The sequence below is a fragment of the Setaria viridis genome, chromosome 1, assembly GCF_005286985.2.
Source record: "Setaria viridis chromosome 1, Setaria_viridis_v4.0, whole genome shotgun sequence".
Classification (NCBI taxonomy): domain Eukaryota; kingdom Viridiplantae; phylum Streptophyta; class Magnoliopsida; order Poales; family Poaceae; genus Setaria; species Setaria viridis.
The window spans coordinates 38,171,277-38,185,371 of record NC_048263.2 but is presented as its reverse complement, the minus strand read 5'-3'; the positions used below and the strand labels follow the sequence as shown (position 1 = coordinate 38,185,371).

The window sequence follows — 14,095 nt, the reverse complement described above, 5'->3', positions numbered from 1 at the left end:
GTAAAAAATATATATCCTAATAAAAAAAATGCGAATCTATACCAATACCTCGGTTTGAAACGGTTATAGCCAAATGAAACTGCGGAAGGTGCACTGTAACAACCTTGCCGCCAGTTGAACCGGCGGTATTTACCCACTCTGCGCAGCATACTTTCAAAAAATCATAACTAATTCATATGAATTTAAATGGAGATAAATTTTATATAAAAATTGTAGATCTCGATGAGATCAACAACTTTGTAGTTCAAACTTTTTTCATTTGAAGCTATCTTGGTGCTCAAATAATCGACACAAGTTACAGATCTAAAAGATAGCTCTAAATGAAAAAAGTTTGAACTACGAAGTTGTTGATCTCATCGAGATCTACAATTTTTATATAATCTATTTAAGTTCATATGAATTAGTTATGATTTTTTGAAAGTGTGTTGTCCAGTTTCAGATCTAAAATTCAAATTTTAGATCTGAAACCTGTGTAGATTATTTGAGAATCTAGATGGCTCCAAACGAAAAATATTTGAACTACAAAGTTGTAGATAACATTGATATCTAGAAAGTTTATCTTCATCCGAGTTTATTTTTTCGAAAGTGTGCTACCTAGAGAAAGGAAATTCCGCCGGTTCAACCGATGGTAAGGTTGCTACAATGCACCTTTTACCGTTTCATTTGGCTATAGCCATTTCAAACGGCGGTATAGGTATAGATTTGTAATTTTTTTATTAGGACATATTTTTTAAAAATACTAAAATAAAAAATAAAAAAATTCGAATGCGCCAGCGATCGGAAAGCTGTGGGATTCCTGGAACCACATCGGCAGAGCATATCATCCAGTGGGCTTGGCTTGCTAGTGTGCCTACTTTAGATGAGTGGGAAAGCCCGAGTTCAGGATTCCTTTTGCCGTGATAGTACTAGCAAACATTTTTTTAGTTAAATGCACGGTGGTGCGCGGCGAGCGTAGCGCTAACACGACTTTAATTCGAACTTGGTTGCCCAGACCACAATCGATCGAGTATTGTTGGATTTGCGGTGACTGCAAGTGCCGAATCATTCCGAACCATCTGAACCTGTGACCAGTCGGCTAATGGGCCGAGGCTCAGCTGCAATTCAGCACATGAAGCCAAAAATCCGACTAGTTAGTACGGGGCCAGGCCGTGGAATTGTTGCTGGGCTCGGCCTAACAAATAACTGGCGAGGCCGCGTCGGTCGTGTCAAGTTTTGCTCCAGAAAGGAAAAAAAATCTAGAACCTTCTGTCGTCACTTGTCAGCCCACAGAATCAACCAACCTGCGTGCCGGAGCCGCTCCACGGCGCCACTGCCATCTCCGGGAAGGAACCCCCCTGGGAAAGCAATCGGCGCCGCGGCAGCGGGAATCCCGCGGCGGCAGAGCCAGGAGCCAATCCCACGGCGAGGGGAGGGTAGGAGATGTGGTGGGAATGGGAGGGCGACGGCGAGGAGACGGCGCGGGAGGAGGAGGAGACCCCCGTCGACTTCGATTTCATCTCCCTGCTCGCCAAGCCCAAGGTGAGGCGCGACGTTACCCCGCCCACCCTGTCCTTCCTCCGATTTGCGGTGGTAGGGCAAATTGGGCCCTTTGGGATTTTTAGAGACCAAATCGTGTAGAATCGAGTTCCCTTAGCCACTGTTTGCCCCTTTCGCGTGCTTCGCATTCCTAGGAAAGCTTGTTGGCTCGTGCTAAACGGCGTAATTGTGCCTGCAGGATTACTACAAGATATTGGAAGTTGATTACAATGCGTCGGAGGAGACGATCAGGTCCAGCTATATTCGGCTTGCGCTGGTCGGTATCCATACCAAAATCCCAGTACCAATGTAGTACTGTACTTCAATCCTAATAGTTTATTTTCTTGAGCAAAGTGGTTGCCTGGAGTGGCATATTCCCTGCAAAAAAATCATTGAGGATACTCTATGTTACTGCTAAATGCTAATTGACATCCTTTGCATTTCTCCCTTGTAGTTGATGCCATTATTGTAATGTAGATCCTTTTCATTTCCATTTTGTCTGCAGAAATGGCACCCTGATAAGAAGCAGGGTGAAGAAAATGCAACCTCAAGATTTCAGGAGATTAACGAGGCATACCAAGGTGAGCTTGATTGGTTGCTCACTTGCTCAGCATTGAATCTGTCCGCATGAGAAAAGTAGCCTACATGAATCTGATATCCATGTACAATTTGCATAATTCGTGCTTAATGTACCCAAATGATGGTGTCTAAGCGGTAACTTTTGATGTACTTCTGCATGCCTGTCGTGTCTGCTTCTATAACCACAGATGCTGTTAAGAAGTAAGAAGGTATCATACCAAGTTGGATATCAGTGTAGACAAATGTACCTACTTATCGGAACATGGCTTTGGTTCCCCAGCCATATACACCCATACCTGCCACAGATTATGCTAAATTTCTCTCAATCATGTAGTACTTTTAGGAGCTTTAAGAGGAGTGTTAGCACAGTTCCACAAGACTAGGAGTATCTATACATCCTAAATCTTAGTAAAGCCACAATATTTGTTAAAAAGTAGTAAAATATTCAGATATGAGTGATCAAGATGTTAAGAAGTGGCAGATCAGATTGTAATACATTCATAACATTAGTCTGTGTTCCTCAGCTACAGAGCAATTACTGTCTCTGTTGTAGATGCTACCTAACTGCTCCAAGATTAAGAATATGCCCTTGTACGAGAGAGTGATGGAATGGCTACAACAATTCTAAAAAAATGCCCTATTCCTTTTTTTGGGTTTTAGTGGCTTGAATAGCTTGGCAAGTCTCTACACTCTTCTGTGTTCATTTAGGATAATCTTTTTTTGTTTCTTCTTGCAAACTATCTTTGATAGTTTTTTAGAAAGCCATAAAACTGTGTTAGATTTGTCGGCAAATGTTAGATGTAAATGTATCCCTAGTTGGTCATCATGCTTGAGCAATTCAGCCACATCTGTTGAACATTTTGAACTTTTATTAGGCTGTATCCATCACCAGTCTCGCTCCTCTAGAGAAAGCTAACTGTGATGATAAGACTCTCTGTCCTAAAGAAATATTCTTTCACTGTGCTCTTTACTTTCCATTCTAGAAAGAGAGACAAATCCTGGGCTATTATGACACATCTTGTGTTATTGTTTCTGGTGCCTCTTTCTTTTAACAGTTCTGAGTAATCCTGCAAAAAGGCAAGAGTACGACAAGGCAGGCATTATATATGTTCAAGATCAGAATGTAGTGGTAAGCAACCTTTTCCCCCTGTTGTTATCTTGTTGCCCGATTGTTCTCATACATTATGTTTTTTGCCAACAATTTCAGGACTACTTGAACCGGCACAAGGGTTTAATACTCACCTGCAACGGCCTTGGCATAAGGTACTCGGTATGGTGAACATGTTCAGGTGCGCCACGGTCTGCATCCACCTGCCGTCTTAGATGATGTCTAATTGCAAGATAAGATCCAGTAAAAAAAATATGGTACGGCAGTACTATATTTTGGGGAGCTAAAGATGGACAGGTTGAGTTCATCTTACAACAGTGTTGATTTTATTTGTTGATCAGCTGCTGTTGATTGCAAGAGGCAGATATGTTCCTGTAATCGTTGCTCCCAGTATGTAAGACACTGTTCTAATCTATGTAATGTGAGCGGCGTCTGTTCCTGAAGAATCAAGAATGTCTTGGCATTTTATGTTGACGCAGTGGAATGTCTAGGGGGGAAAAATCGAGTGCTAAAACCCATGCTCTTTCCAGGAAAAACTTGTAATCCCTAGATTACTGGTTTACTGCAGTATATATCTATAACAACGTTACTGCAGTACTCACTCTTCCGTTATATTTGAAAGAGGATACTGTATTTTGTACATGATTCAGTGTACAAAGCAATACTCTCTTATTAGAGAGATGCAAACTTGGTCGAGCTGTAGCTGTTGCAGAAAGCTCCTCTTCGAGCTCAGTATTTGGGGTTTAGAGCTGCTCCTTTTTCTATGGAACTTGAATTGAAGATTACCGGGCAGGAGCACCAAGGACTTGAAAAACTTTCATGAGTGTTTTTTTAGACTTTACTCGACAGTATACACATGGGATCCACCGATCCAGTAAAAAACAAGCAGAAAAACTTAACAAGCACTGAAGCACATTAGCCAGGCTTCAGAAGTCTGACTAAGGACTCAAGAGAAGAAACATAACTTTAGATACACGACCTTCTTTACCCTGCAGTAATATTTGAAAAGAAAAGGAGAAAACCTAATGATAAGCTGGCAGCAAAGCCTAAACGTGTGCCAAAAGATCATTCATTGACAGTTCAAATAATCCTCTGTTTGAGATCTTCAAACTTCCCGAAAAAGTTGTCCCTGCTTTCCTGCATATAGAAAATTTTAAAAAGGAAGTCCGATGTTCAGGTCACTGAGCACACAGCAGGGTACAGTCGAGGGTGGTTTCATAGGGTGATTGAGAATTCAAATGTACCTTGAAAAGGAGATATCGTGCAATGAACCAAATTGAGTAGCCAGTTCCTACTAGTTCCAGAATTTTTGGCAGCTGCGATGAATAAACCAAGCAGGTTAGTGCATTTTTGCAATTAGAAAGAAGTTGAGATTTCATCATCGATGCCACGAGCACGTACCAGGGGAACTGAATCAATTGCAGAAACAATGGAAGATAGAACCCATAAAATGACAAAGGCACCAGATCCAGTGAGGATTAAAGTTGGAGTCACTTCAATGTTCAACTGAAAATAGATGGCAATGAATAACTCGTCCAAGAAATAAAAGACATCCAAAAACACCAAAATTGCATATATTCACACAGAGTTTCTATCTGAAAAGTACACTATCTTTATGTATGACAACTGATACTGAATCATGAATTAAGACAATACATGTAGTAGCTTTTTTTGTTCTAAAAATAATCAATGAAATGTGAACAGACTGATACGCTACAACATAAAAAAGTGGGTCAATTTAGAGCAACAAAACTGATTTATTTGCCTGGTTGGGCATCTGATAAAGATAAAAGTTTGTAACTTCATAACATGTCGAGCATTTGGAGCTCTAGAGTTCAGCAGATGTTACTAGAGCCTATTCACTCGGGTTATTGACTCACAAGTTTTACAAGTAGCATGGCGTTCCATAAAAAAACGAATAGCATGGTGATAGAGCTCAATGCTGGACACATAGATCCAGTATATAGGTCAAGCAATTGGTGAAAATGTATCTAACAGGGTCAATCGGAATAGTATGTATGCATGTTAAGTGTTAGGTGGTTCTCATTTTGCAGACTGCCTACAACAATGTCTTGAATGCAGCAAGGACAATTGTTACTGTTTTACAGTTAACACAACTGTTATCTTTACCACTGGAGTATCCATTCTTCTTTTATCTCACATAAACACCATTTCAGTTTGGTTTAATTCCACATAATAGTTATTAATAACTAAAGTGTTCAAAGGGGTGGTACCCGGGGAGTGTTGGTCCTAGGAAATGAAATTTTCCTCCATTATGCCCCATGTTACTTTACATGAACATTAGAGATTAACAGTAGACAGCAACGGAAAGGCAAAGCTTGTTGGGACCATGAACAGCAAACTAAAGCAGGCACGTGACGCGATACGGCGATACCTTGCTTAGTATCTCATCCAGGCCGCCGTCATCCGGGGAGGGGGACGGCTCCGACGACACCACCTCTGCTGCAACAGGCGCCTCCGCGGGGCCACTGGACGCGGCGCTAACCTCCTCAACCTTGTCGTCGGCAGGTGAATCGGGCTTGTCCGTGACGACGACGGTGGACGAGGCGGAGGCCGGCTCTTCGGAGGGCACCGGGTCAGGCACAGCCGCAGTGGCGCAGCGCCAGCCTGCAGCAAAAAAAAACACAGCGCTGTGAGAAAGGGAATACGAGAGCGAGCGACTGGTACAGAGCGAGAGGGTGGGGGGATAACTAGCTGAGACCTCGAGCTGGGAGGCGGCGGCGGAGCGGGACGGCGGTGACGGGACACGCGCCGCAGCGGAAGGGCGCGGCGGTGGCGCGGGCGGAGGCGGTGGTGGAGACGCAGACCTCCATGCTCTCTCTCCTCTCCTTTTGGGTTTTCCTCTCCTCTCCTCTTTCCGTGGAGGCCGGCCTGGTGGGTTTTGAGGTTTCTGTGAGCCGCGAGGAGGATGAGAGGTGATGCTGGGCTGGTGGCTCCCTGCCGCTGTACTTGAGTGACGTGTGCGCCCCCGCGCTCCAGTATCGCTGCTAGCGCTGCTTCTCCTACCCGCCCGCTCGGCGGCTTCTGTGACATGCGATGGCTCATGGCTGATGGCTCCCCGCCTGGCAGGACCTGTGCTGTGGTCTCTGGGTCCAGATTCTTCGTGGCTGCTTTGGTTGGAGGACAGGTGGGCAGGTGGTGCTTTCGTTTTTGCTCCCCTCTTGCTCCGGGTGACGTGCAGGTTCTGTGTGGCCTGCATTTTTGCATTTTGCAAAAGAGAAAAAGGGAAAAGGAGAAGGTGGACGAATCTCTGTTTATTTCGTTCGTCGGTGTTTGTTTTCGCTGAGCAAATGTGCGGCTCATATAGAACAGAAGAAGGAAGAAGGATGAAAGAATGAAATGATTGGCCATCTGTTCTGTTCCACCACCCCCACAAATTTGTGTTTTCTTACTAGCATTTCAGCAATGCACACATCAAAGATCGTGAACCAACTCCCCCCCACCTCCCCCCCCCCCCCCCCCCCCCCACCCCAAAAAAAAAAGAAAGAAAGAAAGATCGTGAACCACACTGTCGTTTTCTCGCACAAAGTCGTTGAGCCGACTTCTTTGATATACTAGGCCCATGTATTAAGCCCAGCTTCTTCCGCAGCACTGGGCTTCCAAAAACAAGTCAGCTCACGGTCCACGTGAAAAGAAGGCCCGGCTGGATGGCGCCGTCCAAATTGGATGAATTACGTTTGAACTGCCTCGACCTTTCTTCTGTTTAATTTTTTTTTAAAGGTAACGAGGACTCCGTTTTAGGTCCTGGGCTGCCTACACATTGCTCGAGTATTTTGAGGAGTCAAAAAAATTTCACCATAGATCTTTCGTCCAATAGCAGTTACAACGAAACAGCCAACCCCTTTCTCGTTTCTCCTATGAGCTCATCCAATTACTGACGCCATCCCCCACCCTCCTCCCTCCTCTGATGATGAGAATTCGCAGCTGCAAGCAACCACCATGGTAACCTATACTCTGTTGACTCTCTCGGGGCTGTTTCGACTCTCGACCTTGCCCGTCGGCCATGCTCTACCGACGGTGCCCTCACGGCCTCACCCGCACACCCTTCTTCTATGCTCGTATATATTTGAAATCGTAGCCTCCACTCCAAATACCTGACCCTAAACCCACCGGAGAAGTGTTCTTCTTGTGGCAACCTCGTTGAAGTTGGGAAGTACGTACAGGAGCAAAAGTCGCGAGAGAACGGAGAGGCCAAGAAAATCGTGTGTTGGGAGTCCACAGAAGCACTCATGTCTAGTGTATAGGATTCCCCTTTGGCACGAACTCACGACCATGGCATGATCGTGCGCGACTCCAGTTTTCTCAACCAAATGGCCGACCCCGTTGGCCACTAGCTCTTTTCCAGCGACGACGGCAGGCAGGCACGCCTGACGCCTGGGCCGGCCGCGATGCTACTACTGCTGGCTGTTTTCTAGCACATGGCTGCTGCGATCGGCCCGGCCCGGCGTGGGGCGATTAAAACGTTTGTTTACTCGCGCCCCGAGGCGAAACCTGCCGCCTGAGAGGCTTGACCGATCCGCCTCGCACCTCACGATCAGCGGCCACGCACGCACTCGTCATACTCGTAACCGTAACATACCAGTCTACTGGTCGTGCATACGGAGTAGTTGATTTACAATTTACCGAGGACGTGTTCGAGGTTAACAATGTTTTCCGCCTCCTGGTGTCTCGCGGTTACCCAAACGAATCGCGGTAGCGACGGGCACAAAAAGGCCTCCCGAGACATCACGTGACATCCCCGTGTCACACATTCTTTTCGCACTGCCTATCCGTAGCCTGGTACAGACACCACACGGGCAAGAATACGCATTCCCCTCGCCGATCGGTGCGCGCACTACGTGCCCCGCGTACGCGTCGCGGTCTCCGGCGTCGCCGCAGCGGCGGCGGACAAGTAGGGGGGCGGTGTCGAGACCAGAGAGGAACGGATGGTAGGATGGTCCGCGGCGGCGGCCCGGAGCGTGGCAGCGTGTGCCCCCGCCACCGCGAGCATGGGCGCGGGCGTGCTCCTCCCGTCCATCGGGGGCGGCTCCGCGGCGGCAATCAAGACGGACGGCGGCGGTCGGCGCCATGGCCACGCATTCAAAGCCGGCCTTGATCGCCGGCTCGCGCGCGGCAGCTAGCAGAGCACGACCCCGTTCGCGGGCGCTCACCGTGCTTCGCGCGAAGCGAACACGAGCTCTCGGTTGTCGCGGCTTGCTCGAGCTCTAGTCAAAAGTTACTCTTCACGGGGTCATAATCTATACTTCCCCAGTTAATTACACGCAAAAGTTCCGTTAATTTTACCTCCCTGGCCAATGCATGGAGGACGGATAAGCTAATGTATTCTCGCGTCGGGCTTTGCGACGGAGGCACGGAGCTAGCACGTACGCCGCCACCATGGCAGCCAAGGCATGGCGAGCCGTGTGGTCCTCGTCTCCAACCGTGCAGGCAGACGTTAGAATCTGACTCAGAACACCTGCAGCCTGAAAGCCCTGAACTGGCGATCCTTTTGCGTCTTTTCGCTTTGGCCGGGAACGCATGGACCCTGCAAGAGGAACCCAGCCAGGCCAGCAGAGACGACGACCCAGGTGGCAATTTCTGCGTGGCCTCTCCTGCTCGCCACCATTCGTCGGTGCGATACGCTTCTTTATATACTCCTCCTACCACCACGGCGGCATCCTCATCATGCATCGAAACCGAGTTGGTGGTGGTGGTGGTGCCGTCTGCCGTGGTGGTGGAGTGGAGATCTGACTCTGCAAATCTGAGAGGCCCGGGGGGGACACCATACATGTTGCCGCCCTGCGTCGCTGTCCTCTGCTTGGCCATGGTTTACTCGATAGCTTTTGGAGGCGATTTCAACCCGGCCCCTTTTAACAAGGACAGGGTTTTCGACGCGCTGTCGGTTCTTAACCTATAAGCAATAGCCTGTGCATGATGATCGCACAGTTACTGTGGCCATGTTCGAGTGGGAGGGACCGAGGATCAGATTCGAAGCATCCGCTGCCATGCATTTTTGCTTCTCGGATGCTGGTGTGATAACAAAACAAAACCAAAGCGCGCGGCCGCATGTGTGCGCGGCGTGGACGGGAGAGGCAGGTCGATCACGGCAGCACGCGCGGCATGTTCTGGGGCTCCAACGCTTTAGATCTGCAGGGTTACTACCCCTACCCGTTGTGTCGATGGATCTGCACAGCGGGGAACGCCAGGATGCTGCGAGTTTCTTTTTTTGGGTGGTGGTGAGGAAGAAGATCGACGACGATCCAAGTGCTAACGTATGCTACGTGTCTCGGATCGATCTGCAGATCGATCGATTGCTAGGTGACCCAGCCGGCCGTTGGGTCGATCGATCCGCCGTGAGTCACTCGTAGATGCAGATCTACTGCTGAACCGGCAGTGTGACGAGGAATGATAGTGCTTAGCGCGATCGATGGATGGATGGATCTTTACTCCCAGAAAAGAAAAAAGAAGGGATAAGATGAGTTATGATAAGGACCATCTTCTCTGGCTCTCTGCACGCTAGCCTTTTTTTTTTTTTGCGAGTAACTGCACGCTAGCCTTTGAACACGATCCAATGTGCCGCCCATAAATCTTGCTTCGATTCTACTCCAGGGAGAGTGCGTGAAAGGCAGCTAGCTAGGGGATCGGAGGGGAGTGAGTGAAAAAGCCTTTACGCGGCCTCATGACCGTACGGAAGCAGGTCAGCAGGTGGCCGCTGGGAGCCCCCATGTCCGCGACGCGATCGACCCCGATCGATCCGATCGCGAAGCCGCCCGCGCAGAATATTGCGAGCGTGCCGGACGGATCCCCCCTATAATATACGTGCTCCCAAACACGCCGGGGCCGGCCGGCCGGCCGGTGGACGTGGAGCGTACGTGCGTGCGTGGGCGTGGCCGGCCGGCAACGGCCGGGTTGGCCGAGCCGAGCCGAGCCGAGCGCTTCGGATCACTGATGCTTCGGAGGCGACAGGGCAAAGGGAGGGTGGATCGGTGGATGATTACTTTTGTTCACGCACCAGCTGCGCGCATGCTATGTGTCTCTCGATCCAGCCGTCCTCACCGGCCACGGGGGCCAGATCGGGGGATGGGGAATTATTGGATATGATAGAAATGGTAGAGCTCGACCGGGAGAGAAAAGATCGGTGGTGGACAGGGACAATTTATACGCCAACATGGGATACCAGTGTTTGTGTGCTAGTCAACCGGATGGAAACAACGTCCTCCATCTCATGGAGTGCGCCTATTAAATCGGCGAAAATGGGCACGATCGATCGGACAACTTCTAGAGGAACATGACGTGTCGGGATTGGTGGGATCCGAGAACACATGGATTTCACGAGATCAGGTGCGCGGGAACGGAATGAAAAGAGTGCCGGGAACCGGAATTTTCACGAGCGACAATGATCCGTCAGAAAACTAAACGGGTCGTATCATTGGCTTACTAGAGAACGCTTTTAGTATGAGACAATATCGCACTTCTAATTGCACGAAATTTCGGATTTTTTGAAATTTTCAGAATCCACAATTTTTATGAGGGACAATAATTCATCAGGAAAATAGACGTCTCATACCGTTGGCATGAGACGATACCACATTTCTAATTACATTGTTGTCCCTCAGGAAAATTCTACAACAGAATTTTCATGAGGGACACGATCCGTCAGAAAAATAGATGGATCGTATCGTTGGCTTACTCAACGACGCTTTGGTATGAGATAACACACGCACCTTTAATTACTCTGTTGCCCCTCAGGAGAATTCCATATTCTTAGAGTTCTTAGAATTCGGAATTTTTCTGAGGTACAGCGATCCGTCAGTAAAATAGGCGGGCGGCTCACACAATCAGCTAAGTGGGAAATGCCTTTGGCATCACACGACACTCCAATTCTCGTGACAACTGTTTCATGACTTGGAATTCCTCTTTGTTGGAATCGTGAGGGTCCGGGGTGTCGGTTTCCCGCCAAAGAAATTATACTCGACCGCGCGTTGGCGCCTTTCCACCATCAAAAAAAAAAATCTAAATCTTGTAGACAGGCCACGAAAGGTATTAGAAGAATAAACTAAATCAGCAGGCCACCAAGACCATCATGCGTTCCATCAGAGTGTGGAGCCGAGTGTAGTTGTGCCACATCTTGTTTTTTAGCACACAGAGGCTTGCAAGGATCGGTACTAGGATGTTTACAGCCAGGCGAGCCAACAGCGGGGCAGAGAGAGACGTCCACCGAACCAAGATGAGGAGGAATTGACGAGAATGGCCAGCAGCCCAGCACCGATCGCAAGAATTCCACGGCGATGGCGTTCAATCATGGCCTACTGGCCTGGCCACTCTAGCCCGCGGCCATGGCTGATCCTATCACGCTACAGCCTCTGCTCGCACGGCACGGCACGGCACGAACAGGGCACGGAGCGTGCATGCATGCCCTCCACTTTGCAGGCGCGGGAGCGCGCGGCGCCGAGGCTGCCAAACTGCCTTGCTTGCATACACTGTTGCCTCGAATGGAACGTTGGATGGATCAATCAAAGCTAGCAGCCACCCATCCATCAAACTCTTGTCGGAGTTCACATTTGCTGGCTGGCTGGGCTAGGCTCCGAACGGAACAGTCGACTAGTCCGAGCCAATGATCCAGCGGGCGGTGGCGCTACCCCGAGCCGATCGGACGGTGCGAGATTGTCACCGACTCCTCGAGAGGGGGAGGGTCCTTTCCGGAATCGAACAGGCAGCGCTGCAACTCCTGCTGTCCGCTGTCTCGACGGCGACGAGGGCAGCGGGCCACGGCCGTCTCCTCCGCTTCGCCTGCGTCCCTACCCGTCGTGATCGATCGGCCAACGACCGGAGCAGCCGCCGAGCCGCGGGGCTTTGGTGGCCGCGGCGCTGGAAACCCGTGGGGTTTTTCTTGGATCGCCGCGAGGGCTCTCCGCTGCGCGCCCCGCGCCGCACCGATCTTTTCTTGGATCGCCGCGCGGGCTCTCCGCTGTGCGCCCGCACCGATTTCTAGTATGGGCGGGCGACACGGTCAGCACTGGCGCGGCCTCCTCGAGTCCTCCTCCTGCTGCTGCTGCTTTTATATATATATTTATATATAAGGGGAATATAAACGCTGCACACACAGGAGGTCAATACCAGTACGATCGAGGGAAACGTACCAATCAGAGAACTAATTACTCGAGAAAAAAATAATTTTGTGTGGATCAGGGGATGATGATGGGATGTGGCAGGGATGGGCGCTGCCGCTGCACGATTTTTCAATGGAGAAGAAAGTTAAATGGGTGCCTCCGTGAGATCTCCTTTGCGTCGTCCGGGGGGCAGTGTAGAGTGTACCGCGCCTTTGTTAAATGGAAATGTAAATGGATGCCTCCGTGTGTTTCATCCTTTGCCGCGTCCCGAGCAGTGTCGAGTGTACCCGGGGCAAAAGATCGAGCAGAATCGTCGAGAAACAGGAGGATCGGGGATCCCAAGGAAAATTCGGCGTCCTAGCAAAGGGCTACGTGCAAAATCGTTCGTGGATCGTCCAGTGAGTCTTCTCCGGCGCCAATTTTGCAGCCGCTGTGCTGCCGTCATGCTCCCCTTGCAGGCACGCTGCGGCAGTGGCAGTGTCATTCCCTGATGATCCAGGGCTATTTATACAGAAGAACAAGAACGAGGGGGAAACGGTTTCACCTTTTTTTGGCCTCCACTTTGAAGCCGCTGTTTTTGATCGTCGCCAGTGCGAGAAGCTTTGTCTACCACCTGCCTTTAGCGAGCATCTGATTCCCCCACTGCGATGCACCTCGCGCCTTTTGGGTGTCCTTTTCTGAGAAATTCATCTGGAAAATTTGTCACGATTTATAAGGCCTCTGGCCTAGTGGCTCTTGTTTGGTTTAATCGCACTTAGGCTGTTGTGGCGCATTTAAGAGATTTTGTTAGGATTTTGTGTCCGGGGCTTTGTTTCGCGCTAGCGTTATTCTATAGCCTTTTTTATTCGTAGCATTTTTTCTCGAACCTACCTAAAAGCGTGAACAGTAAAAGGAAAAAAAAACTGGCTAAAAGACGTTCGAGATCAAGGGGGGAAATATCGATTGCCTGCGTGCTCCCATGTGCCAAGCCATAAAACACCACCAGCAGTGACAACAAAAGTTCCCCAAAATAATGCTGGCAGATACTGTGCTATTATCATGTAGTACTACAGCACAAAAAAATCAACTCAAAACACATTTTTTTTTAGAAAGGGAAAACAGCACAAGGCCTAGTGGCTCTTGCCAGCACATGTTTTGGTTGATCACACTTGGGTCCACTGGATAATTTTACACTTTGTTTTGTTATGAGAGGGTGAAACCTACTTACTTCAAACACTACAAAAATGAAAAGTACTAAAAAAGAATCCTATGAGACACTTGAGGTTAGTGGGGGAAAAAAACGCGATGCTCATATGCTCCCAAAGCCATAAACACTATGCCAATAATGACAGAAAATCCCCAAAAGGAAATGATGATGTGGATTATGCTATCCTCAACCATTCCACAAATCTCAACTCGGACAAAAGTTTACAAGGAGAAACAAACAAAGAAAAAAATCCAATATTTTTGAAATAAAAAAATCCAATATATGACATGTCTTTTATATCATGAAGTTATTTACCTTTTATTACCTCACAAAAATCAGACCATTTCCTTAACTTTTTGCTTAGGATTTTAAGGCTTTAGAATGGGAGCACGATTTTTTCCCTTGAGATCAGGTACTGTTTGTTAGTGGAAGTAAAGAGTATGCATAAACTGAACCTTTTCCAACTGGCATGCCATTTCGTCTGAATATATATAATCCTTTCCACACCATGAACGAAAATTCGCACTGGTAGAGACACAAATTTGCGAGAGTCATCCATACACAAACGATAGGTGAAAAAGAAGTGGACGTGCACAG

General features: G+C 48.6%; 2 protein-coding genes and 1 long non-coding RNA gene across 3 annotated transcripts; 1 reads left to right on the top strand and 2 right to left on the bottom strand.

Annotated features, from left to right (window-relative positions):
• The first annotated feature begins 1,222 nt into the window (after positions 1 to 1,222).
• LOC117838983 (uncharacterized) lies at positions 1,223 to 3,648 on the top strand. The gene is made up of 5 exons (XM_034719206.2): positions 1,223 to 1,518; positions 1,715 to 1,792; positions 2,021 to 2,096; positions 3,150 to 3,223; positions 3,302 to 3,648. Exons 1-5 carry the CDS (start codon positions 1,420 to 1,422, stop codon positions 3,371 to 3,373), a joined length of 399 nt encoding a protein of 132 aa, XP_034575097.1. The 5' UTR covers positions 1,223 to 1,419; the 3' UTR covers positions 3,374 to 3,648.
• A 360-nt stretch (positions 3,649 to 4,008) lies between these two features.
• On the bottom strand, positions 4,009 to 6,173 carry LOC117838976 (uncharacterized). Its single transcript, XM_034719197.2, has 5 exons — positions 5,925 to 6,173; positions 5,598 to 5,830; positions 4,604 to 4,708; positions 4,447 to 4,518; positions 4,009 to 4,339 (listed from the first exon to the last, which is right to left on the bottom strand). Exons 1-5 carry the CDS (start codon positions 6,034 to 6,036, stop codon positions 4,283 to 4,285), a joined length of 579 nt encoding a protein of 192 aa, XP_034575088.1. The 5' UTR covers positions 6,037 to 6,173; the 3' UTR covers positions 4,009 to 4,282.
• Positions 6,174 to 11,259: 5,086 nt separating this feature from the next.
• Positions 11,260 to 12,979, bottom strand: LOC117865713 (uncharacterized). The gene is made up of 2 exons (XR_004642610.2): positions 12,857 to 12,979; positions 11,260 to 12,775 (listed from the first exon to the last, which is right to left on the bottom strand). It is a non-coding gene; the product is annotated as an uncharacterized lncRNA (long non-coding RNA).
• Between the last annotated feature and the right edge of the window lie 1,116 nt (positions 12,980 to 14,095).